Raw genomic sequence first — 27,055 nt, 5'->3', positions numbered from 1 at the left:
TCTGACAGTTCTTCTGGAGATGCCACTGAGTGAATCAAGTTCACAGCTTTTGCACTCATGTTATTCGCCACCTTTTTTACACTAGTTGACAAAAGGGGGAGAATTACATCGAGTTTCGATAGATTTGCCTTTTGCGTTCCGTTGATTTGGTTTCGCGTGTTATTTGAATCTTATGCTTCAAAGACTATCTGTGCTACGATGTAAAACTTCTGTGCTGTAATGTTAATGACCCCGCCTGCTACACTATTTCTCTCGAAGCATTTGTTTTGCAGGTGGAATTATTATCAGAAGTTGTGAATGATTGCACTACAATCTTGATGGATTATATATTATCAGTGTGAATCATTATCTCGAATGATTGAAATTTTCTCTATATACTCCAATGAATTGCAGGAGATTTTATCTCATATCTATAACCCTGCATACATCTAGGGGGAGTATGTTTCATCATCGAGCCAAGTAACGCTAATTCACTCTTGTTCGAATTACTTTTCACTTATCTATCTTCACTTCGATGATTATCTGTTTTGTTAACAACCGTCCAAAAAGGGGGAGATTGTTGGTGCAATGATAGGCCCCTTATGTTTTGGAGTTTGTTGACATAAACAGTATGGGACTTATGTGTTTGCTACTGCACACAGAGTAACAGGCCCCTGAGATCACAACGAGTTTGATGCATACGACGAAGGTAATCTCCCTGCGGTGCAGCAAAGGTTATCACCGAAGATTATGATAACAAGAGTGACCCCTAAAAATTGCTGAAGTAAATCAATTGATTCAGTGTCTGTCCGAGGGAAATGACTGCGTCCGAGGAGATTGAAGACGAAGTGAACACGTAGCCTTTATTTCGTTGTTCTTCTTCTCTTTATTGAGTCATAGGACCATCGTACTATTAAGAGGGGTGTAGCGTTCGAAACTTTTATTCTCTGATGCTAAACCCAAATCCTATGAAAGCTGCGGAGAAATCTCTTTGTGTTCCGAGCAAATACTTGTCAGCAAGAGACCGTGATCTTCTTCGCTGCGAGAGATTTGTCCCTGACCAAGGAATTAACATTACTTGTTCCTCAAGTAACGTTACCGTTGCTCCAGAATCCGACCGTTGTGAACGTGTCGGTTGGCCATTGGCTGGACCGCGTGTCCAAAATGGTCATTTCCCACCAGGGAAGGCTGCGCCTATAAGTAGCCACCCCGCACCGGCTTTGTCCGGTGGCTGCTCCATTTGATTCTGGGAAGATTGTTGAGCAACCCCCTCTCTGAGCGATTTGAGGTTAAAATTCACCGATAGAAAACCCCTAGAGCCGAAGAATTAGATAGTGGTTCAACATCACTCGAATCTAAGTCTAGTACGCTCCGCCTATTACTCTTGAGAGCTGCAAACTCTCTAGACGGTTAGGTGTCAATTTCTTCAGAGACCAAGAGTGATTGTGGTTCTCGAAGAAGAAGTCTGTAAAGGTTCGGGGATTGCCTCAAGTCTCTACCACGAGTAATCGACATTGGTTGACGAACCAATTGTCGAGGAGAATAGGGTGAAGAGAGTTTATCTTCCATGTTAAGTCACAACCTCTCCAACCAGACGTAGTCCTTGTGCAGAAGGACAAACTGGTCGAACAAATACCCTGTCGCCATCGAGCACCATTGGTCACCTCTGCTACCCACATTTACATTCGATCTGCTTTTTCGTTTATGTAAATTGTCTCGATGCATGTTTTAGTTTCCATTCGGTACTTAGTTTTAGCTCGCTGTAGTTTGTTTGTCATTTGCTCCGCTGCTGGATTCTGAGAGTTTTGAGATTTCCGAAGAAATTTTAAAACTCCCATTCACCCTCCTCCGATAGACATACTTCGTTCCTACATGAATTAAGGCGAACACATATACTCCCTCTGTAAACTAATATAATACCTTTTAGAAATACATGTAATTTTTAATAAGTCTATTTTATGAGTTTAAGGGCATCTCCAACGCCGACCTTCAAATCTTCCGCAATCGTCCAAACCGTAGAAGCTATTCAACAGTCTGTGGACGAATACGGGAGAAAATTTGCGGTTTGCTGAAGATGCCCTAAGCAAGCGCGGTGTAGTTGACACGTAAAATAAACTCTCCATGTGGAGCCGCCGGAGATGTTCCAAGGCGCAGATGGCCTTTGGAGAAGACGTAGAACGCAGGCCAATTCTATGTAGAAAAGAAGCGTAAAGTATTTATTTCCTTTTAGGGGAGAGGAAGCGGAAACCTAGAATTACGTCTTCAATTCATTGGGTAAACATCACGTATCCCTCCCTTTTACTGGCAGGGTAAAAACACATGGTATCTACCATACCGTCCTACACACGTCTTTTCTATTTTGTTTTCATCATCATATTATTCCAGGAGCACCGAAGAAGCCAGCGGCATTGCCAAACGAACAAGACGAGGCAGCGAGCGGCGGATTTGCGTCCCCAGCGGTGAAGATCCCCGCGGGCACCGGCGGCCTCGTCACCCCACGCAGCGTCGCGCCGACGGCCTCCGGTAGCGCCATCATCAGGTTCGATTCGCTGTCCCCACCGGCGCCTGGCCTGATTTGGTGCGACGGCGGCGGCGGCTCGATTCGGTGCGGCGGCAGCTTGATTCGCGGAGACTGCGGCCCGATTGCGACGGCGTGCAGAGTCCCCGCTCAGCGTCGGCCGTGCGAGGGAGCGGCGAGGTGACGTGCAGCGGCGGTCTGCTCCGCGTCGCGCACGTGCAGTCACGCGGGGATCAGGTACCGGATTGCAGGTCAGGGCCCTTCCCCACTCTCTGCTTCGCCTCTTGATTTCTGACGTGGGGGTTGTGGATTCGGGAGGGGGGATTCCTGCGGCGGCGCGCGTATGTACGACCGTACGATGAACTCGTCCACCAACGGAGTTCTGTACATGATCGGTCCCCCGTCGCAGCGCTGCTTGCTTAGTTTCTTCATCCTTCGTAGCTTGGTGAAATCACGAAGGGCGCAGGGTTGGCTAGGCCCCTGCGATTTACGGTTGGTGGTGATTAATTAGGCAGCGTAGTTACAAGGGTTGATGAACAATTGGATCGTGGTATTTGCAGAGGTCATCCGTCTAGCATGTCTGTTGTTGCTTGCTAGCAATTTATGTGAGTATTTCATGGATATCTTGTTTTTTGTTCGCAATGGAGGCTATTTGCAACTTCTCAGTGCTAGTGGACTGATATGAATTAATTAAGTTATGGTGAAGGATTGCCATAGGGTAGGGTTTGAGCGTGGAGCGGTCATTTATCATATTTTAGCAACTGACTACCAATTCTGATGCTAACTCATGGCAAAAAAGAACCTCTGCTGCCAGAGCCTTGGGCTACGTTCTCTAAAACAAGGGTCTCATCTTGGAGTGAGATATTTTGTGGTTTACTAGTTATCAGTTGGTCCAATGTATCGCGATGGTACTATTTTAATTATGGAGCAATTGTTTCTGAATCAGTGGTAGCTTGCGAGAAGCTTTGATGTTGTGACTTTGTCTTCGGGTATGCTGGTCCAACTATCATCCTGACTTTGTGTTGTTTCTTGTATATGCTGGCAGGTAAGAGATCAGATAGTACAGGCTTGAAATATGACTATAGTCCTATTAGTTTTTAAAATGAGGATTACTAAACATAAGCTTGCTAGTTGTACCTCACATATTCGTGGTTCCCTTTGACTGGTCGCAAACAAATGGTTTCTCTTTAGGATTATGTGATGATTAATAACAGTCAAATGCTATGTGGTTCAGACCCCCATAATGATCTTTTTTGTGGGGATTTTTCTGGAGTGTGCATAATGTTTGACCCGCAACTTACAAAATAATTGGGAGCACTAATACCTGCGCCTTATGTCTCTGAGCTTCGGCCGTGAATTGTGATTCATGTTTTCTCATACATGTGTCACATGGACTGGTAGATTGTTTCGATGTGTGATGTATCATGTCTTGTTAGATCAGATGGTACATTGTGTCTTGCTGTAGTTTCTTACATTGCGTGCATCATTTTATTTCTTGAATTTGCCTGGTTGGTATGCATTATTAGATGTAAGTGATAGAGATGGACTATTTGTTATTGGTTGCATTTGATAATTCATGGCTGTAATATGCTATTTATTTGCAGACTGCAGTAACCTACAGATTTCTGTGGTGGCAATTTCTCGTTGCTTGTGTAACATTATTCTCTACAGAAGTAAAGAATATATGGGCTGACTTTGGCATTTCATGGGAGGTTTTGAAGATGATGAACCGCCATCAAAACGGGCAAGAGCATCCTCAGTAGAATCAGCAACTTTGTCAGACATCCCCTGTTATTCGAAACCCACTAATCCTTTGGGAGGTACAATGGCTAGACCTTTGACTTCCCAAGGGAAAGAAGTTATGGTTGGCTCTAAAGGTTTAATTAAGAGGGATGAATTTGTGAGGATAATCACAAAATCTCTGTATACTCTAGGATATGAAAAAACTGGAGCTGTTCTTGAGGAAGAATCAGGTATAACACTGCATTCCCCACCAGTGAATGTTTTCAGAAAGCAGGTGCTTGATGGGAATTGGGACAGTGCAGTAGTTACCTTGAACGCACTTGATCTTCTGGACGAAAACATTGTGAAGTCTGCAGTATTTTTGTTATTGGAGCAGAAATTTTTTGAACTTCTGAGAAATGGCAATGTCATGGGTGCTATGAAGACGCTGCAAAGTGAAATCTCCCCCCTTGGCATTAACAGAAAAAGAGTTCACGAAATGGCAAGTTGCTTAATTTCTTCTCCGCAAAACGTCTTGGTTGGTTTTTCAAAGCCTGGAATTGAATCTTCTAACTCACGGTTTAAGCTCCTAGAGGAATTGCAAAAGGTGCTCCCCCCTACCATTATGGTACCTGAGAGGAGGTTAGAGAATTTAGTTGAACAGGCACTTACTGTACAACGTGAAGCTTGTTATCTCCATAATTCTGTTGATGGCCTGTCACTCTATATCGATCATCACTGTGGGAGAGATCAGATACCATCTCAAGCGCTGCAGGTCAGAACTCATGCTGGTGCCCTATTTCAGTGCTTGCATAGTTGCATTTATTACATGTTATTTGCATAGAGTATTCTAAATCAAGGTTGCACACTTGTCGGTTGACTGGACTGGTCATGCACCAATAGAAGCAGTAGTGTCTTCTCTTTCGTTTACTGCCTACTAGTAATTGTGTGCGTGCACGCACGTCCAGTCTGGCAGTAATATTAATTGTGTGTAATGCAATTAATATGTTTCCAAATTATTGATATGTGATGGATGGCTCAGATCATTTGGATTCACCAAACTCGTGCTTTTATAAGTAGTACTCCCTCCGTCTCGGTTATAAACCGAGACGGAGGAAGTAGTAGATAGATAGATAGTAGAGTATGTGTCATTGCTTTTATTTGATGTCTCATTAGAAGTTCTTTTCTATTATCTTCCCTTTCTCTTTGGATTGTATATGTGCATGCAGCTGCGAGCGCGTATGTTTGACCACTTGTATACTTTGGTTTTGCTGTTGTTGGATAGTTGAAGTGTAAAACATAGTCATCTTAACCGAAGAAGCAAAAGTCCACTTTACTTACAATATATGCATAACATATAAGCCTCTCAACTCTTGAGCATCTCTATAGTGCCATCCCTCCCCCCCTTCTGGTCTTTCTATTCGAATATTTTTACAATATATGTTTAGGTTCCAAAGCGTACACACAAATTGAGATTGCATGAGGAAGTATTGGACTTGCTGTTTCTGTATGGACAACTGGCTGAGAAAGATAGATGTTAGCTGAGTGCGATTTTTCTATTCAGGGAAACATCCTATCAGCGAGGGTCCTGATGTGCCTTTCATTCCTAGTGTAAAACAGTAAATGCCTGTTATGTTTTGTGTTGCATGATGACACACTGCATGCATATCTTACCACTTGTACTACTAAAGCAGAAAGTAAAATTATTGCAGGTTTTGTGTGCACACCGTGACGAAGTATGGTTTCTCCAATTTTCGAACAATGGGAAGTATTTAGCATCGGCATCAAATGATAAAACTGCAGTCATATGGAAGGTATCTATGCTTCTGACTTTTGACATTCTTAATTGGTGTTAACAGTGCAGTCACTTGCCCCTTACTTTCCAGTTTTGCACCCCATGTGAAAACTGGAAATTGCACTCTCATTCATGCTTGGCTGCTCACCTGCTATTTGTTCTGTCTGAAAAATTGTTGTCCAGAATATTTTGTTATTTGTGCAAATGAAAGTGAAAGATACAGGATTGCCTTTTTTACATGATTAGTTTCATCGGAGCCTATTTGTACAATGTTTGGCTTCAGCACCAAATAGATTTGATTAATATGTTTGTTAGTTTTACTCCATGATCGTGTGACCAGACACTTTTCTCTTGGCCTGTCACCGTTGAACATGGAAGTGTATTTCTTCTGGTTACACTTCAATGAACAACTCCACAACCCTAGAGCTTTGGTCTCTATGCATGTGAGGAATGGTTAGCTTATCTGAAAGGTGTTCTGATTTTTTTTGGTGGTCACACACTTATTGTCGCTCCTTGTTTTAAAATGTCAAAACTTATCTGCATAAAATTTCCATTATTTCCTTCAACACTTGAACCCATTCGAGACCCAGATGAACATGAACCCGATTTTCTGTTTTCCTCTTCCGCATTGTTCCAGGAAGCTAGCTGCATTCCACGCGTATGTGTGTTTACTGATAATGATGGTGAAGGTTACATTTTCACGATCACCTCGATAGTTGATGCAGCACAAAACAGTCTTCTCCTTGCTTGCAGTAATGTGAGTATTCGTTATCCTAGGTTGATGAAGATGGAGAACTATTGCTGAAGCATACATTGACTGGTCATGAGAAACCAGTGATGATGGTTGCATGGAGCCCTGATGATTGCCAGCTTCTCACATGTGGAATGGAAGAAGTCATCCGGCGCTGGGATGTTGAATCTGGCGAATGTATTCATGTTTATGAAAAATCTGGCGTTGGTCTGTTGTCATGTGGTTGGTTTCCAGATGGAAAGCAAATATTGTCTGGTTTAAATGATCAAAGCCTTTGCTTGTGGGATTTAGATGGAAAACAAGCAGATTGCTGGGAAGGGCAGAGGTCAACGAAAACATCTGATTTTGCTGTCTCAAAAGATGGCAAACTTATAATAAGCACCAGTAGAGATTCCGCAATTCTGTTATTCAATAGGGACACAAAACAGGAGAGGCTGATTGAAGAGGAGCATACAGTCACTTCATTTTCTCTTTCGGAAGATGGTGATTTCTTGCTTGTAAATCTTATAAATGAGCAGATTCATTTGTGGAACATAAGGACTGATCCCATTCGAGTTAAACGGTACACTGGCCATAAGCGCAGCCGGTTTGTGATAAGGTCATGTTTCGGTGGATCTGAGCAGGCTTTTATTGCCAGTGGAAGCGAAGACGCAAAGGTATGATATATTGACTGTGGATGCAAATAAATCAATAAATTATGTTGTCCGCATCATTTCTATTATTTATTACTCCATCCCATAATATAAGATGTTATTACAACCAATATGTGAGTGTTGTTATGACACTTACATTATGGGACCGAGGGAGTAGCTTCCAGATAAATGCTACTCCCTCCGTTCCTAAATATAAGTCTTTTTAGAGATTCCACAATATGGACTACACATGGAGCAAAATGAGTGAATCTACACTCTAAAGTAGGTCTATATACATCGGTATGTAGTTCGTATTGAAATCACTAAAAAGACTTATATTTAGGAATGGAGGGAGTAGATTCCAGAAACTTTGAAGTTATATTTGCTATCTTGCAAGCCAATGTTACTGGAGAACCTAGTGACTGAACTGGAAAAGCTGCCTTCTACTGTATATCTAATAAAGCATAACAGTATATACAACATTTGTGACATTTTCAGTGTCATTGGTTCAGTTTGACAACTCCGTGTCATGCAATTTTCTTAATTTGCCAGGTCTATATCTGGCACAGAGCTAGTGGAGATGTTATCGAGACCCTGTCTGGCCACTCGGGTGCGGTCAACTGCGTAAGCTGGAACCCTACAAATCCACATATGCTTGCATCTGCAAGCGATGATCATACCATTCGCATATGGGGGCTAAAGAAAGCCACCGTGAAGCGAAGGGACGCAGGCAGCAGCAGCGGCAGTAATGGGATCCACATGAACGGCAGCGCCAACGGCAACGGTTTCGTTCACCAGTGCAACGGGAGCCGCAGCAAGTGACAATGACATGCAGCGCTTTGCTTTCCTTCCTCCAGGAAGAACACCCTAGTCCAGCACCGGTGTAGCGGGGGAGCGGAAAACCTGCTTGGTTTTATGCACCGCCTCCCTTGTTCCATCGTGTGTCACAATTGTCACATTTATTTCTCAATTCAAAGATGGACACAAATTCAAATATTGTTTGGCGCTTAAATTAGCTTTCTTTCCTCTAATTTTGTGATGGTCGTGATGGCACCGTAGTGATGAATCCATTTCATATTTTCCCTGATTTCCTCAATTCAATGTCAAACGAAAATAAATTATGAAATGTGCACCTGGGCACATCTTGCGAAATACGGGAAATCATAGGAATTCACAGGAACACTGTCCTGGGAAATTCATTGCCAATGCCAAACCAAAATGCGACGAGAGCAGATCGACAGAATTTTATGGGGCGTAGTACGCGGCCATCGGCTTATCTTTTTAAAGACTCGTTGGGTCGTGAGCCATCAGGCGGCTGACCGGCGTCGACCACCACTGCAACTGTGCTAATGTTGCAGAAACATTTGCAATATAGATTGTGTTGCAGCTCAACAGAGATCATGTTGCATAAGCGTCTCAAAGTTTTTTTTGCCACAAATCATGTTGCCATTTTTTTTGCAACAGAGATATTGTTGCGAAACGACTGCACTTTTTTTTTGCAACAAAGACCATGTTACAGAACTTTTTTGTAACAAAAATCATGTTGCAAGAACTGTTTTCGTGGCGGCGCGATTGTTGTGGCTAAGCTCAAGGAGCGGCTGCCATGGACGTCGTTCCTCCTTCAGGACACTGGCGGTGTTGGACGGCGGGGGACCCCACCTTCGCAGTTTGCTTCGTTTGGCGGTGTAGTTAGTTGTGCACCGTGCCACTCCGTCGAGCGCGGCAGCGACCGCAAACCCCGTCGTGCTTCCTCGCTGTTGGCTACCGAGGCGCCAACCGTCGTTGTCCACATTTCCCCTGCTTCCACGACAAAGACGCAACCCAAATTAGCGCATGATCTCACAACAACGTACAAGAACACCGATAAGAGATCGCGGGAGTAAGGCTTTGTTCTGCAAGAATCGAAGGGGGTTTCTAAGGAAGAAGATGACTCGGTGGTGGAGAACATGTGAATGATGTTTTGCTGGGTTAAGGATGGGTGGGCCCCGCATGGGACACGTGTCACGTGCTAGCGGCGGCGGACCCCCATGCTGGATCAAATGGAAACATGTTTGTTTCATCGCAGGTAATGGAATCAGGTGGGTCAGCTTGGCGGCCGCATGCAGCGAATGGATCTTGGCAGCTGAATGCAGCGAATCATATATTTTGGAAAGAAGAGAGTTGGGAGCTTCATAGGCTGGAGCACCCCACAGTATCGCATCAAGATGCATGAGCAGCAATAGTAGGTGCCCATGCCGGCGATGATGGTCCCGATGGATGGCAGCAACGGCGAGCTAGAGATGGAGACTTTGCTCAAGGTGCCGGCCTACATCTTTGGGGTTAACAGGCCGAGCATGGCGCGGAAGGTCGTGCTCACCAACGGTACACGGCATAGCGGCAACCCTTATCCACTCATGGACCTATCTGACTCCATCTCTTCTTCCGCCATGGATCGGAGCTCGACCATGCCCGCTGGTGCCTTCGCAGTTGTAGTAGAAACTAGAGAGAGGGAGCGAGGGGGTGCCTGTGTCGGACGATGTCCTGACCAACGCGGGTTCCATCATCGTCGACGAGGTAACGTGGTTCTTAGTCGTGCTCAACCAAACTGAAGGAGAGAGACCAACAATGATGAATCTGGTTGAGAAAGGAAGCGTTTTACTGAGGGAGATGGGCGTAATCAGATTTTGCCAGGGACGTTATCTGATTACACAGGATCTGGTTTTGGCTAAGCTCAACCAAACAAAAACTAACGTAATTAGGCCTACCGTTATCGGGTTACGTTGCAAATCCCTGAACCAAAGACCTACTAATCCATCGGATAAATGCCTCCGCATAACCCTTCAACCCTGACTTTTATTGATAAGACGAATGTCTACTATGCATGGTTAACAAGCGTTTCCTGAAACATCTATACCTTCTCATGAGCCTTCTGGACAAGATCCTGAGCGCTTCTTCCGATGGACTTAAGCTCTTAGGTACTTCTTCCGTCCCATAATATAAGATCGTTTTCGATACTACACTGTAGTGTCCAAAACGGTTTTCTATATTATAAGACGGTGGAAGTAGTATATAGTGAATTTAAGGAATAGCATTGTACGGAGCCACCCACCTCAATGGTGATTTTCTTTCTTTCTTGATTCTTGAGGCTACCTCAATGCGTCCCTAAAAAAAAGCTATTGTGCATGCGAAGACCCAGTTTTTTTTTTTTTTCGAACACCCAGCTGACACGCAAGAGAGGGGGGCAGCTAAAGGGAAAAGGAAAGCAGAGTTACCTCGAATGCCTTCAGCCCAATACGCCCATAGCCTGTGGGCCTTCGAGCGGCTAACAAGCTCAGGCCCATATTCTCGAAGCTACCTTCCTAGGGTTTCGCTTCTTGTAACCCCCCAGTGCGCCTCCCTTTCTCCCACTTCCCCCACTCCCCACCACAAGACCGCCGCCGCCGCAGGAGGAGGAGGAGAAGCAGCAGGCGCGAGAAGGAGATCTCGCGAGGAGGCGACCGACCATGAGGGCCAAGGTAACCTCCCAATCCACACGCTCTAGTCCCCGGACACCTATCCTGTTCCTCCCGTAGATCCATGCGACGACCGCCATAGCTTTGTTCCTTCGTTCGTTCTTTGCCGAGCGGGGGCTATGATTACAAAGAGAGAGGCCCGAGTGGCTCGAATTCCTGGGAAACCCTAGCGAGCCGGCAGATCTCGCCGTCTCGCGCTCGTGCCCCCCGTTGCTGCTGCGGCTGCGATGGGGCGAGCGACTCTAGCCGGTCCGGGATGGAACGCGAGGTGCCGCCCGACGACGCCTGCGGCGGCGGCGATGGCGATGGCGGGGCATGTTTTGTCTCGTGTGACCTTAGATCGATTGATGTATCGTATGGGCTTAGGTATCTCGTTCCGGTTCTCCCGTACCGTGCTCGTCGTGCTTGCGCGCCCGTGCGTGGGTCGTCTGTCTCATTTGGGTTTCCCTGCCACGGTGAAGGTCGAATACACTTGATATGAGCCCTCGGATGTTGAATTAACAATTTGCTGAAGTACTCTGATGGTGTTCGATTATGTACTATGGTGATTGGCCCTTTCTGGTCGCCATATTGGTTCAAAACCTGCGAATTTCTTCTTCGGTTATGATGATTTAAGTAATAAGATGAATTGTCTTATCTGGCTGTAGTACCACATGTTTAATGTGTGTTGTAGACTCGTTAAATTTTGGATGTTGCAGACAATCTGTTTGTCTGCTCGCTATTGAACATTCCTTTTGGCCTTAGCAAATGATACTGAACATAGTTGCCAGCATCCAAGTAGATGAACGGTATTAGATAATTGACTAGCTCGTATGTTGAACGGAACTGGCTCCTCTACCGTGCTGAAGGCACGGCAGGGAGCTACAGTAGCCGCGCAGTGGGATTCAGAGAAGGCGCTGCAGGGTCCTGTAGCAATATGCACCGTAGCAGAGTTCATGTAGTAAATATGTACTGTAGCGGACCTCCTGTAGCACCATACTGTTCGCGAGTTCCTGTAGCGCGCAGTGAAAAATCAGAGGCAATGCAGGCTACTGTAGCTCCCCTACCGTGCCTTCATCACTGAAAAGCGTTTTATTCTTGTATCTATCCAGTAGTTTGCTGGAAGCGTGAAGTGCTTATATGTTTGCTGTTTCTCTATTGAATAATTTATGTAATCATGTATCCTTCTTAACTTGGCTTATCTCTTGATTCAGTGGAAGAAGAAGCGCATGAGGAGGCTGAAGAGGAAGCGCCGAAAGATGAGGCAGCGATCCAAGTAGGCTGATGGAGGTGGTGATGGCGTGCTGTAGCTTGCAATGTGTGTCTTTCGCTGCGGCTGACTGCAGGCGTACTTGCTTGGCATTTTGGCGCCATTCTTCTCATCTGTCAACTTCGCTTATTCCAGAAACCTGCACTTTAGTAGGCCTGTTATCGATGCTTTTAGTTGTATCAGGAGTTTTGCTATCATGACCAATCTATCGAACCGTATGAACTCTGTTTTGGAGCTTTATTTGCTGCTAATACTCGGCCATCAAGTACTTCATGCTTTTGCTTGTATCAACATTATTGTCTGAATGCTCTTATCTGCTGCGTGTAGAGTTTGATTTGCTGGGTGATGCTACCTGCTTCTTGATGGTTTAGGATTAGGATTTTGATCCCGGATGGCAGCCTGGTCTGAATGTGTGGACATGGATACATTCTGCTTTGGATGCTATAAGTCCTGCTTCTTGATTGCTTAGGATTGGGATTTTGATCCTGGATGACTGCCTGGTCTGAATGTGTGGACATGGATACATCCTGCTTTGGATGCTACAAGTCCTGCTTCTTGATTGTTTAGGATTAGGATTTAGATTCCGCATGGCACTGAATGTGATGACGTGGATACAGTTATTTCTTTGGATGCTGCAAATAAATCATTTTGGGTGTCCTGAGCATGCAACATTTCAGATGGGCTACATCAAAATGAGTGAATCTATGCTCTAAACTATGTCTAGATACGTTTGTATGTACTCTGTCCAGCGAAGAGTAAATGAGTAGTCTATGCTCTAAACTTTGTTTAAACTTTTTTTCTATGTATGTTTGTATGTACTCCGTCCAGCGAAGAGTGTACATTTGCCTTCAAAATTTATTCATAGAAGCGTGTATTTCTATATTTTCAATGCTTTAAAAGTTGTCCACAAAAGAGTGTATTTCTGTATTTCTATATTTTCAATGCACTTTCAAGTATAATTTCTTTTATCCTCACATGGTAAAAGACCAATAACATTCTACACATGGTCTTCATTTACAACATGTTTGGCTAGAATTTTCTTCATTTACAACGTGTTTGGCTAGAGTGAGGAAAGGAAATGGGAGTTCAGCAGGTGATTAGACGTGGGAAGTTGAATTTTAGTCTCAATCTATGTTTGAATTTTAGTCTCAATCTATGTTTGGTGTGTGATTGAAATTAATAAAGGAAATTTGAGAAAAAATAACTTCACACGTGAATTAACAAGTGGAGGCTGGGAAGAGATACGTGGGAATTAACCTCCTTAATTTCTTTCCCCATTCCACCTCAATTCCCTTCCCTCCAACCAAACAAATGTCACCTTAAATTTCCATTCCCTACCTCTAATATCCTCAACCAAACAAGCTGTTAGCTTATTGGGGTTGGCTAATTAAGGAGAAGAGAGATAGTGGCTTGCATCTTTTCTGTGATTCTTTACTCCATTTTATAATTTGGCCTAAAATTTTTATATGTACACTTTTATCGGACGAAGGGAGTAGTCTGAAATCTCTAAAAAGACTTATATTTATATGTTGTCCATATTAAAATTTCTAAAAAGAGATATTTAGGAATAGAGGGGGATGACACAAGCTATTGCAATACGGCATGTATGCAGCAAATGAAATCTCAGACTTGCTAACTTCTTTTTTTCTCGAGGGTATGCTTAGACGTACCATAGTTTTATATAAGGCATAATGTCAATTACAAGAAACTATAGCTCGCTGCAAACAACGAAGGTAGAACACACACCACTCCCTGGTAAGACCAAATACGGCCGCCATCGCAAAGCAGCAACAAACAAAAGCGCCTGTTCTAAGCTGATACACAACACCGTGTCACGATTGACACCAGATGCCTTCGAAGACCATCCATAGAGCTTATCTTGATGCACCACCCACTCTAAATGCCTAAGAGGGAGAGGCAAGGGATGGCAGGACTCGATCCGATCCGAGGAAGACATTGTCATGGACACACCGGTGATGGGTGTACATAGCACCCCCGAGGATTAGGAAAGGACCGCACGCAAGCGCCGAAGGAGTACATCAAGGAAAGCAACCATGTCTCCAAACACCATGCTCCCAACAGAGGATGACGCCGAGGACGCTGCTATCGTGCCGATCCAACTCCGAATCGAGTCTTTCGCCCGGAGACAATCACCAACTCCAATAGAGCGAGGGAAATGACAAATATACCTCGGCGACGCCTCTAAGGAGGAGAATGACAGCCCGGCCGCCGACCCGGCAAAAGTGAAGCAAGATTTTCGTCCGCACGCCGCCCATCTCCACACCTTCAGGGACTTGGCGAAACCGTCCAACTATCCACAAACCGCTGCCACTGCAACACCTTATCGACGTAGCCGCAAAGCAGAGGGTTGGTGAAATGATCTAGATGATGACTAGAGGGGGGGGGGAGGGTGAATAGGCATTTTAAAACATTTACGGATTTGGCTTTATCCTAATGCGGAATTAAACTAACGGATACTTCTCAAGCACAAATCCTAAATATGCTAGGCTCAACTAAGTGCACCAACAACCTATGCTAAACAAGATAGGCACTTAAGGAAACTAGCAAGCACAAACTATATAACAAGATATGAAAATGTAGGAACAACTAAGCAATTCAACTAGCACAAGATATATCAATATGAGCAAGTATGAATTGCGGAAAGTAAAGGCTGTGGGTATGAGATAACCACAAGTGAGTCGGGGACGCAGATTTATCCCGAAGTTCACACTCGTGAGAGTGCTAATCTCCGTTAGAGCGGTGCCGAAGCTGAAGCTCTGGGCGTCACCAAGTGACTCACCGTATTCTCCCTTCCGAGCCACCCCCAACGGATGAGCCTCGGTTCACTCAGGGTTGGTCTTGAAGGCGACGACCACACCTTTACAAACTTCTTCGGAGCACACCACAACCACGGAAGCTTCCGGAGGAACTTGACCACCTAGGCCACTTCACACCCTTCCCCGGAGCACACCACAAAAGGAAGCTTCCGGAGGAACTTGACCACCTAGGCCACTTTACACCCTTCCCCGGACCACACCACAAAAGGAAGCTTCCGGAGGAACCTTGGCCACCTAGGCCTCTTCACGAACTTGTCAAAGATATCACCAAACCATCTAGGAGGCGAAGCCTCCAAGAGTAATAAACTCACGGGCTCTCACTCGAACAAATCGACGCGGGGATCTCAAACCAATGCAACAAATGCAATGCAAGGTCAAGCAACAAATGCTCAACTCACTCTCTGAATCTCACAAGATGCAACTCAAGAAAGTAGGAGATTGAAGAGAGGGGATGCAATGGAGGAAATCAACAAATGACTCCAAGATCCATCCACAAATACCCCTTCACATAGAGGGGAGATAGGGGTTTGGGAGAGGTGGTATGATGCTCAAAATGATGTTTAGAAAGTGTATGAACAACCCCCCAACCGGTGGGAGGAAGGAGCCCTTAAATAGCCAAAACCCAAAACTAGCCGTTGGGGCTCGGGGCAGTTCCTGGACACCCCGTGCCCACGGGGGTTTATACCCCGTGCCCATGGAGTCCCGTGCGCACGGGGCCCCATGCCCACGGGGGTCAAAAACCCCGTGTCCATGGGGTACCCAGAACTGCCTGCAGCAGCCCACTAAAACAGTGATAACTTTGGCCTACGGACTCTGTATTCGATGATCTTGGGCTCGTTTTGACGCTATGGAAAAGCCCAAGGTACTCATATAGAGAACCACCCAAGATCAACAAGAAAGAATGATGCAAGTAATGCAAAGTTTGAGCTCTTTACATGTGACGTGATCAAGCTACTTGCCCGAAAGTCCCTCTTGATAGTACGGCTATCAAACCTATAACCCGGTCTCCCACCAAGCACTATGAGACCGACAAAACTAGGAAAACCTAGCTAAGTTATACCTTTGCCTTGCACATTCAACTTGAGATTGATGATGACTTTGATGCTTGCCTCAAGTTGGAATCTTTTTCTTGTCCACAATCACTTGGTGAAGATACTCGAAATGTTTCCTCATATTGCAATGAGGGAGGCCTTAACTTAAGCCCATCTTCACATGCACATTTATCATGATGTGGACCGCAAGCTTCAAAGCATATAACCTCCGGCTTCTCATCTTGCACTTGGAGTCCTCGAACCTGATGACCATCACCACTTGATGTCATCCACACATAGGCTACTCGAAATCTCTCTTTTGATGCAAGCCCATGAGAAGCACCTAACCCACATAGACATAGAAAGCACATAGCATGGGTTAGGTAACAAAGCACAATTCACAATTACTTACCATACCACTAGATCACCTGATCCCACGTGATACAAATATTGCACTTTGTGAGTTGACCATCTAGATAATCTTCGAGCTTCATCTTGGTCAACCAACATCTTTACTTCATGCCCCATCTTGGTTTCTTGAAAGCCACAATGAACTCTTCATTTCCCTTCATTGCTCCAAGACTATATCACCAAAGACTCTTTCATGGCCATATCAAGTTCCACTATGAATATCATCTTGGTGACCACATGCTCTTCTAAAACTCCATCGTAATCTCTTGAGAGGCATAATGAATTCTTCACTCTAGTTGCTTGCTTCAATCAACGGAAAACCCAACACATGAGATTACCATGATCTTGTCTTGAAACCATAACTTGAATTCTTCTATTTGATTATTCTCTCAAGCTCTTGATCCTTAAAAGCCCACATATGTCAATCTTTGAGATCCTCTAACGAACTTCACCTTGAATATATTTGGTTAGACATTAAAATCAATCTTGATGGCTTCAACATAAATCCCCAAATACCAACTTGAAACCTCACTAGATATGTGACCTCGAGTGCCAAAACCTAGGCCCCATGTGCACGGGGGTTAGGGACCCCGTGCGCACGGGGTATCCAGAGAGTTGACACTCGACCCCGTGCACACGGGGGTCAGGAGGCCCGTGCGCACGGGGTATCTAGAGAGGGATACCATGAGGAATTCTTCGAATGTTTTGTTGGCATTTTCCCACATAAATCCAACATGCTTGATGCATCACTATGGGACATTTGTTCATATAGGATTCAATGCACTTGATGCTCCATAGGAATTGCCCATGAATACCAAAGCTTAGAGCAAATATATCTTAATATATGTGGACTTCATCCTTGATTCCATATAATATCCTTGATGCACCATCTATGGACAATAACTTCAAATATAACTCAGTGAAAACATTAGTCAAATAGAGATTGTCATTAATCACCAAAACCACACTTAGGGGCTACATGCCCTTACAATCTCCCCCATTTTGGTAATTGATGACGATCTCAACAAGAGGGTTATATAAGGAATTTAAAACAAGTATGCAATCTATTCGAGAATAAATTGTATAAGTGAGGTAGTTTTGATAGCCTCAAATATAACAAAGATAGTTGATGTTATCAAAACCGGTTGTACTAGCATCGAAATACTACACAAGAATTTGATGCTAGCAGAACCACACTATATAGAGCAAACTCCCCCACAATATATGCATGTGAAAGAACTTGGTGGAGTTTTCTCTGTATACACATCCATGCAACAAGCAAACACAACAAATGTAGATATGCATGAATGACAAGAACCAACCTACTTCTCCTAAACCCTCTAAACTTCTTCCCCATTGGCATCAAATGCTAAAATGGAAGAAATTGAGAAGGACAATATAGTATGAGGTCCTCCTTAATTTGTGCATTTCTCAAATGTGAGTGGAATCAAATGCATATACCCATTTATGAATAAATGGAGGAGATCAAACTATATTGGGATCCATATAATGCAACAGGAAGATAAAACATGAGAGTCACACATTCAAAAGATCCAAAGAACATATTTTGGCCAAGATATACGGGAAGTATCCAATAGGATCATCATGCTAAGAATGGCTCCAAAATATATCCAAAAACTCATGAGTGCAAAGATTTAAGAAGTACATACAAATCCTCTTACCAGATCCATCAAAGAATAAAAAAAAGAGACAATTCCAATGACCGATAGAAAACGAACATATATCAAAGGAAGATATGCACTTTCTCATGTGTATAAGTTTCTTATGTGGAAAATAATCATCAAGATGAGCATCCACAAAAAACTTGCACACACAAAAATGTACAAAAGATAAAAACTTGATATCCATGAATGAATCCATTATTATCCAAACTTGATCTTTAGCATAAGAGCTTTGTCACATGGCACATGGCACAAGGCACATGGCATAAATTGATCTCATTTGCATAAAAATGAATTACTAAGCATGAGAGAAAATACCACAATCAAATTGAGTGTTTTTGCAAATTTATCAATATTGCACATAAGGGCACTTTGAGGAATTGGTATGCAATACATTGCTTAATTGGCATATTTGGGATAAGTGAACCATGAGCATGGTTTTAGAGATCCCCATGATATGGTCCTTCTCAAATTGCTCATAGATGCAAAAAGGAGGTTTAAGATTTTGCAAGAAACACAAACTCAACAAGTACTAATCATGCCAAGATGCAACATACACAATGTTGCCTCTAATTTAAATAAATGCATGAAGTGAGTACTTGTTATCGAGAGAGCATTGGTTCAAGGGGCCATTGATCTAGTACGCGAACATGAGGGACTTGATCTTGTTCTTGGATAGGCACATGATCTCCCATAGCATCTTGCTCTTGTGTTGGGGGTGATGACTTCCCTTGTGGTGGATCCACAAGAGGGGCTCTTACTCCTTCTTCTTCTACATGGACATGGGGTGTTTCTTGTGGAAGAATATGATCGATCCCCATTGTACTTGTAGCTTCGGATGGAGCCTCATCACCTACAACACTTGAAACAAATTGCTCCGCATGGAAGGCGTTATTTTCATCACACTCCACATTCACCGTTTTCTCAATACATCCCGTGGATTTATTGAGAATACGGTAAGTGTGGGAGTTTGATGCATATCCAACAAATTGACCCAAATTTTAGTTAACCGGGTTTTCATGGTGAGAATGGAACACTTACAACCGAACCGGGTTTTCAATTATCTTCTCCCTCAAATCAAAGAATCAACCAAGCTTTGCTCTAGTAATTTTCCACGGTGTCTCCACCTTCCTCTTGAATAAGCCAAGCATCCAATGCTTCTCCAAAGTACCTAAAACACATTAAGGTACAATTTGGTCCCCAAACATATTGGGTCCGAAGTAGTTAGTCCAACTACAATACATAGGGCAAACTCCACATTAAATATGTGCACATGGATATGAACTCGAAATTCATGCACATTTTTAACCATTAAGGATATGATGGAGTTTACCCTATAGAGACGATCAAGTAGAGCAAGCAAGGCATGAAGAAGTATATAAATTAATATACATGCACAAGCCTACCAAGATCCAAAGAGATACAATTTGGACAAGAGAACACATACACGATGCGCCAATAAAATCACAAAGCACTCAAGTTGCCCAAATTATATCAAAGTGATGAATCTACACAAGATTGCACACAAAGAACAACATATGAACTAAGAAAAAACCAATGAGCATAGGATATACACTACACACATATTCAAAGGTTTATCTCACTCAAGTAGATCATAGATAGTGCAAGTAGTGAGATAAGGCAAGATGAAGCACGAGCCGAGAAGAAGATGATCATAAAGTTCTACCACATGAAGAAATACCAATTGTAAGAGAATAACAATGGTATTTGGAATTAACACTGAGTGGTAGATTCCAAAGATGCACAAGATCAAAATCATAATCGAAGGCATAAGAAAAGAGTTTCATAGTGTACTTGGTCGGGTGGGCATTTGTGCCCAAAGGACCCCGTGCACACGGAGGTGAAAAGACCCTGTGCGCACGGGGTATCCAGGGAGTTACGCAGTACCCCGTGCGCACGGGGGTCAAAAGACCCCGTGCACATGGGGTACCCAGAAAGTTATGCAGTACCCCGTGCACATGGGGGTCAGAAGATCCCGTGTGCACGGGGTATCCAGAACTTTTCTGTTATAACTTCCTGGATACCACGGCAAGCACGCTATAAAGGCAAATAAAAACTAACAAGAGATAATTAATGGATACTTTGATAACTTGAATTTCAAATGAGCTTGACATACCACATAGTGACTAGATAATATTGAATATCAATACTAGGTGGTATTACTCATATTCACATTTTGGGTTTGTGATGTGCACAAAGCATAACACTCCCCCATAATGTGATGATCCACTAATATCTCACACAAGCCCCCCCCCCCCCCCCCCCAAATTTAAATAGGACACATTAAAGGCTCAAGACAACAAACACCACTATATGATGTGCAATGCAAAATGCACATGCTAGATACAAAACCTAAGCAAGCAAGGGGCGAGTAACTTCCAATGTAAGCAATATAAATACAAGTTACCGCAAAGAGGGACATTGGATGAATAATATGAAGATAATCCTCATGACTTGGCCCGAACAAACAAATGGTGGATATCCTTTTCTTCATGAACTAGCCAAATTTCCAATGTCCTCCACACACCTATTGATCAAGTTTGAGCTTGATGGTCCCCAACCAAGTTGGGTCCTAAGAAGTTAGTCACAATAGGCTTGGCAACCCAAATGGTCTTTTCCATTCCCAAACCACTTTGGGCACCAACAAACTTGGAAAACAAATTGCCAACAACATCCTTCCTAAGCGAATAATGATAATTGACTAGAGTAGGCTTAGGGATGTTACCATTGGGACATGATGAGGATATGTGTCCCTTCTCACGACAATTTTAGCAACATGTGCTCCCCCTTCTCTTCTTCTTTATTTTCTCAACTTGGGGAGCATTATCTTTGTTGATCATTGGTAGTGGCCTTTCTTCAACATGAGGTTGACCTTGACATTGAACTTGAGGCCGCTTCCCTTGTTGCTTCACATTTGAAGCCTTCTTCTTCAATGGACAAGATCTCACATGGTGTCCAACATTCTTGCACTTGAAGCATGTAATGTTGGCCTCCTTATTCACTTGGTCTTGTCCTTTATTCTTATTCTTGGACTTCTTGTTGTTGGAAGTTAAACCAAGTCCACTTTTGTCATGAGGGGATTTTTGAATACTCAAGATATTTTTGAGAGTGGAGTTCCCTTCATGACACTTTCCAAGTCTTTCTTCAACATAGTGACTTGGGTCTTGAGCTCCTTCTTTCCTCTACAAGGTTAGTATCAACAAAAGTACTAGAGGAAGTAGAAGCTTCATTGTTAGAGCAACAATGCAAAGAGAGAAATTCATCACAAGAATTGGCAATAATATGTCTAGATGAATCACTAGGACTAGCACATGTCAATAAAGCATTTTGAGTAGAAATAGTGCTCATGTCCACATGAGGCTCACGAGATGTTACCTTAGTCACAATAGCCTCATGATCTAACTTTAGCCTTTCATGGGAGATTAGAAGGTCATCATGAGAGCCCGAGAGCTTTTCATGACTTTCTTCTAATTTCAAATAACTGCTAGTTAGCAAAACAAGTTGAGCCCTTAGCTCAACATTCTCCTTCAAGATAGATGCTTCACAAGAAGTAGAGTTAGCAGCACAAGCATCATTGACAATATGAGAAGAGCTAGAAGAAACTAGAGACTTCACATGAGTAGCTTGAAGTTCCTCATAAGACTTAGAGAGTTTGGTGAGCTCTCTTTGACATTCTTGTAGACAAGGTCAAGGTGCTCAAAATCCTTTTTAAGTTGATCATGAGCAACTTCAATCTCTTCTTTAGAAGATTCTAAGTCTAAGAGTTTCTAGAGCATTAAGAAGGTTACAATCAAGTTTTTATTTTATTCTTGCTCTTCGTGAAGTAAATCATTACACTTTCCAAAATGAGTGATAAGATCTTTGAACATCACATAAGTGTTCATATTTACCCCACGAAGAGAATTACCAATTTCATATATTTCTTGACTCATATCCCTATCACATTCATCATCACTCTCATCAATATCATTACAAAGAGTAGATGATACCTCGGTATTACATCTTGCCATGAGGAACATGTGAACGTCGGAGGTTGATGATGATTCTTTTGGATAGGGAGTTCCTTTATCATCAAGAGTAGGATATCCATGTCCATCATCTTGACACTCATAGCATTTCCTCTCCAACGTGGTGATGTCCTTCTTTGCTCTTCTAGCAATTTCCTCATTAATGATGTGTGCACTATTTTCTCTTGTTTCCTCTACATGGTTAGTCAAACAACAACTAAAGGAAATAGAAGCATAGGGATCATGGCAACAAGGAGTATCAAGCATATCATCATAAAAACTATTCAAGGAATCTCTAAATGATATGCATGGACTATCAACACAAGAATGTATGTCATTTTTTCTACACGTGTTCAAGTCCAAAGAAACTACAACATTAGCATTTATGCATGAAAGATCATCAATGTTGAGCACATTGAGGGAGTCCTGGACTAAGGGGTCCTCGGGCGTCCGGCCTATTATTCATTGGGCCAGACTGATGGGCTGTGAAGATACGAAGGCCAAAGACTATACCCGTGTCCGGATTGGACTTTCCTTGGCGTGGAAGGCAAGCTAGGCGACCAGCTGTGAAGATTCCTTCTTATGTAACCGACCCCATGTAACCCTAGATCTCCCCGGTGTCTATATAAACCGGAGAGCATAGTCCGGATAGGGGACATTCATTACCATATTCACATGGGCTAGGCTCCTAGGATTTAGCCATTACGATCTCGTGGTAGATCAACTCTTGTAACACTCATATTCATCAAGATCAATCAAGCAGGAAGTAGGGTATTACCTCCATAGAGAGGGCCCGAACCTGGGTAAACATCGTGTCCCCCGTCTCCTGTTACCATCGATCCTAGACGCACAGTTCGGGACCCCCTACCCGAGATCCGCTGGTTTTGACACCGACATTGGTGCTTTCATTGAGAGTTCCACTGTGCCGTCAGCAAAGGGCTCGATGGCCCCCTCAATCGTCAGTAATGACGCCGTCCAGGGAGAAACCTTCCTCCCCGGACAAATCTTTGTGTTCGGCGACTTCGTACTGCGGGCCAACTCACTTGGCCATCTGGAGCAGGTCGACAGCTACGCCCCTGGCCATCAGGTCAGATTTGGAAGCTTTAACTACGTCGCGGATATCCGTGGAGACTTGATCTTCAATGGATCTGAGACCGCGACAATTGCTCCCCCGTGCTCCGATGAACGTGACTTAAATCTGTCATCGGATTACATCCAGGAGATGGATCTTGTTGCTGCAACGGCTTCAGAACCGAAGCAGATCGTGACCTCCGAGGCCACAAAGTCCGCGGCGTTGGAGCCGCACATGGACCGGACATCATGCAACGAGCGCGTCAATGGAACTCCGGACTCGTCTCCGGTTATACGTTCCGGATCAGGTGCGCCTGCGGACACCGAGCTGGATCGGTTATCGATTTTCGAATTTAGCGCCGCAGACATCTTCCAGCACTCACCTTTGGGTGACGTACTAAACTCTTTAAAGAACTTTTCCTTGGAGGAAGACCCACAGCCGAACTATGTTCGGTTCGAGCTAGAGGCGGACGATGAGGAATTTTGCTTCCCACCCGCCACCCACTTTATAGCCACCGTCGATGACTTAACCGACGTGCTTGACTATGGCTCCGAAGACATTGACGATATGGACGACGACGCCAACAAGGAGCAAGGCCAAGACCCACCATTTACTAGACGCTGGACGGCCACCTCCTCGTACGACGTATACATGGTCAATACACCTAAAGGATCTGGCAACGACAAAGAAGAGCCAGACACGAATAAACCCTCTGAGACGCAGTCCAAGCGCCGGCGCCCCAAACGCCGCTCTAAGCCTCGCCGCTCAAAAGATAGCAATACTAGTACCGGAGAAAATAGTACTCCGGGCGACGCCGAAAACAACGAAGACCCTGTTGGAGCTACATCCAAACAGGAGGAACATGATAACATGCAAGACAACCATGATGAACAGGCCATAGAAGATGACTCGGAGGACGATAGTTACCGTCCACCCTCCGAGAAGGAGACAAGCCTCGGCAACGAAGACTTCATCATGCCTGAGGATCCTCTGGAGCAGGAGCGCTTTAAGCTTCAGCTCATAGCCACTGCAAGGAGCCTGAAAAAGAAACAACAACAGCTTCAAGCTGAACAAGACCTGCTCGTCGACAGATGGACTGACGTCCTGACAGCCGAAGAATACGGCCTCAAGCGCCCAACCAAGAGCTACCCGAAACGCAGACTGCTACCTCAATTCAATGAGGAAGCACCGGAGCACATGTCTCCCTCGCGTAATGCGGAACGACCACAACGTGGTCGAGACAGGGCGGCCGACCGGCCACCCCGCGGTCGGGATAAAACGGCAACTCAGGCTGAACAGCAGCCTGCCCCACCGCCCCATAAAAATAGAGACGAAAGAGTTCGGGGTCACACGTACGACCTCCGACAGACACTGGACAGTAGAGCAGGACATACAAGATCGATCTACGGATCGCGAGGATGTGCTTCGAGGCACGACGATGGCTACCTATTCGGACGTGACAAACCTAACCACGCCCGGGCCGAATGCCGCAGACGGACTCCATCAGAGCTCCACCGCGATGCGGCCCGCTATAGAGGCGCCGCACACCCTCTCTGCTTTATAGACGAGGTGCTGGATCACGAATTCCCCGAGGGGTTCAAGCCTGTCAACATTGAATCATACGACGGCACAACTGATCCTGCGGTATGGATCGAGGATTTTATTCTCCATATCCATATGGCTCGAGGAGATGACCTCCACGCCATCAAATACCTCCCATTAAAGCTCAAAGGACCAGCTCGACACTGGTTAAATAGCCTGCCCGAGAATTCCATCGGCAGCTAGGAGGACTTGGAAGAGGCTTTCCTTGATAACTTCCAAGGAACTTATGTCCGACCACCAGATGCCGATGACTTAAGCCACATAGTTCAACAACCTGGAGAATCAGCCAGAAAATTCTGGACTAGGTTTCTAACCAAAAAGAACCAGATCGTTGACTGTCCGGATGCCGAGGCCCTAGCAGCCTTCAAACACAGCATCCGTGACGAATGGCTAGCACGCCACCTCGGCCAAGAAAAGCCGAAGTCTATGGCAGCCCTTACGGCACTCATGACCCGCTTTTGCGCGGGTGAGGACAGCTGGCTGGCTCGTAGTAAAAACATAGCCAGCGAGGCAGGCCCCACTGAGGCCAAGAACAACACCGGCAAGCTCCAGCGCAATAGACACAAACACCGAAGCAATGGGGACAACACCGATGACACCACAGTCAACGCCGGATTCAGTGGCTCCAAGTCCGGCCAACGGAAGAAGCCCTACAAAAGAAACAACGAAGGACCTTCCAGCCTGGACCGCATACTCGACCGTCCGTGCCAAATTCACGGCACCCCGGATAAGCAAGCCAATCATACCAACAGGGATTGTTGGGTCTTCAAGCAGGCTGGCAAGTTAAATGCCAAAAACAAAGAAAAGGGATCACAAAGTGAGGATGAGGACGAAGAGCCCCGGCAGCCGAACACCGGGGGGCAGAAGAAATTTCCCCCTCAAGTCAAAACGGTGAACATGATATACGCTACGCACATCCCCAAAAGGGAGCGTAAGCGAGCACTTAGGGACATCTACGCGGTAGAGCCAGTCGCCCCAAAATTCAATCCGTGGTCTTCATTCCCGATCACCTTCGATCGTCGAGATCACCCAACCAGTATCCGCCATGGCGGTTCAGCCGCACTAGTCATCGACCCAATTATTGACGGGTTTCACCTAACACGAGTCCTGATGGACGGTGGTATCAGCCTCAACCTGCTTTATCAGGACACAATGCGGAAGATGGGCATTAACCCCTCACGAATTAAACCAACAAAGACTACCTTTAAAGGAGTCATACCAGGCATAGAGGCCCGCTGTACGGGCTCAATCACGCTGGAGGTGGTCTTCGGTTCTCCGGACAACTTCCGAAGCGAAGAGTTAATCTTCGATATCGTCCCTTTCCGCAGCGGCTATCACGCACTGCTCGGACGAACCGTGTTTGCTAGATTCAACGCAGTGCCACACTATGCTTATCTCAAGCTCAAGATGCCCGGTCCACGCGGCGTCATAACAGTCAATGGCAATACGGAACGCTCCCTCCGAACAGAGGAGCACACCGCCGCCCTAGCAGCAGAAGTACAGAGCGGCCTTCTCAAGCAGCACCATAGTACGGCTGTCGAGCCCTCGGACATCATTAAGAGGTTCCGGACTACACTACAACAGGACGACGCGACTCGTCAAGAGCTCGACTAGCAATTCGGCCTCCGTCCCAGTCCCAATGAGGTAGTGGCATTCATATCACGCGTACACAATTACGCACTCAAAATTCCATGGACATCGACGGAGGCACAAGATAACCCGGGGTCTACAGTTCGGCCAGATCGATCCCGGACACACATACTTTAACTTTTTTCTTGTTTCAGGTTCCTTTTTTTCGTGGGCTTGATCGCAAGTCCTTTAGAAGGATTGGCATACAATGGAGGCAAGCAACACAGGTGTGTAGGGTAACCTCTATACGTTCTTCTTGACGGTATTCATACTTATTTCTCAGGACCCGCACGCTGCGCCCTATTGATTTCGGCATGTTAAATAGCCCGGATACATCTCGCACCATCTGTAAAAGATACACCTTGACGTATCCATCCAGTTATAATAAAAATGGTTCGTGGCCCAGTTTCTGTGGTTTTCGCTTTTTACTTCGTTTTATCTCGATCTGCTTATTGGCTGCATCGGTACTCTTTTGTACGTTTCATATTCGCCAGGGGCTACTTGTCGCCCCACAATACGACAGCAAAGCCCGAACACTTCTTATATATAAGTTCGGCACCCCGAATTTAGCATTATATGCATTGGCTCCGAATCATGTCTTTGGTCAATAGTTGGGTTGCCCGGCT

At 44.8% G+C, this 27,055-nt stretch overlaps 1 protein-coding gene and 1 long non-coding RNA gene across 2 annotated transcripts; both read left to right on the top strand.

Moving 5' to 3' along the window:
• Positions 1-2,320: 2,320 nt before the first annotated feature.
• On the top strand, positions 2,321-8,428 carry LOC109753079 (WD repeat-containing protein 26 homolog). Its single transcript, XM_020312009.4, has 5 exons — positions 2,321-2,748; positions 4,102-4,994; positions 5,932-6,033; positions 6,792-7,421; positions 7,950-8,428. Exons 2-5 carry the CDS (start codon positions 4,203-4,205, stop codon positions 8,217-8,219), a joined length of 1,794 nt encoding a protein of 597 aa, XP_020167598.1. The 5' UTR covers positions 2,321-2,748; positions 4,102-4,202; the 3' UTR covers positions 8,220-8,428.
• Positions 8,429-10,722: 2,294 nt separating this feature from the next.
• LOC109753094 (uncharacterized) lies at positions 10,723-12,428 on the top strand. Its single transcript, XR_002230399.4, has 2 exons — positions 10,723-10,891; positions 12,082-12,428. It is a non-coding gene; the product is annotated as an uncharacterized lncRNA (long non-coding RNA).
• Positions 12,429-27,055: the final 14,627 nt, after the last annotated feature.

Source organism: Aegilops tauschii, chromosome 7 (assembly GCF_002575655.3).
Source record: "Aegilops tauschii subsp. strangulata cultivar AL8/78 chromosome 7, Aet v6.0, whole genome shotgun sequence".
Lineage (NCBI taxonomy): Eukaryota > Viridiplantae > Streptophyta > Magnoliopsida > Poales > Poaceae > Aegilops > Aegilops tauschii.
Note: the sequence above shows the minus strand (reverse complement) of the source record. Positions and strands in the feature narration are given on the sequence as shown.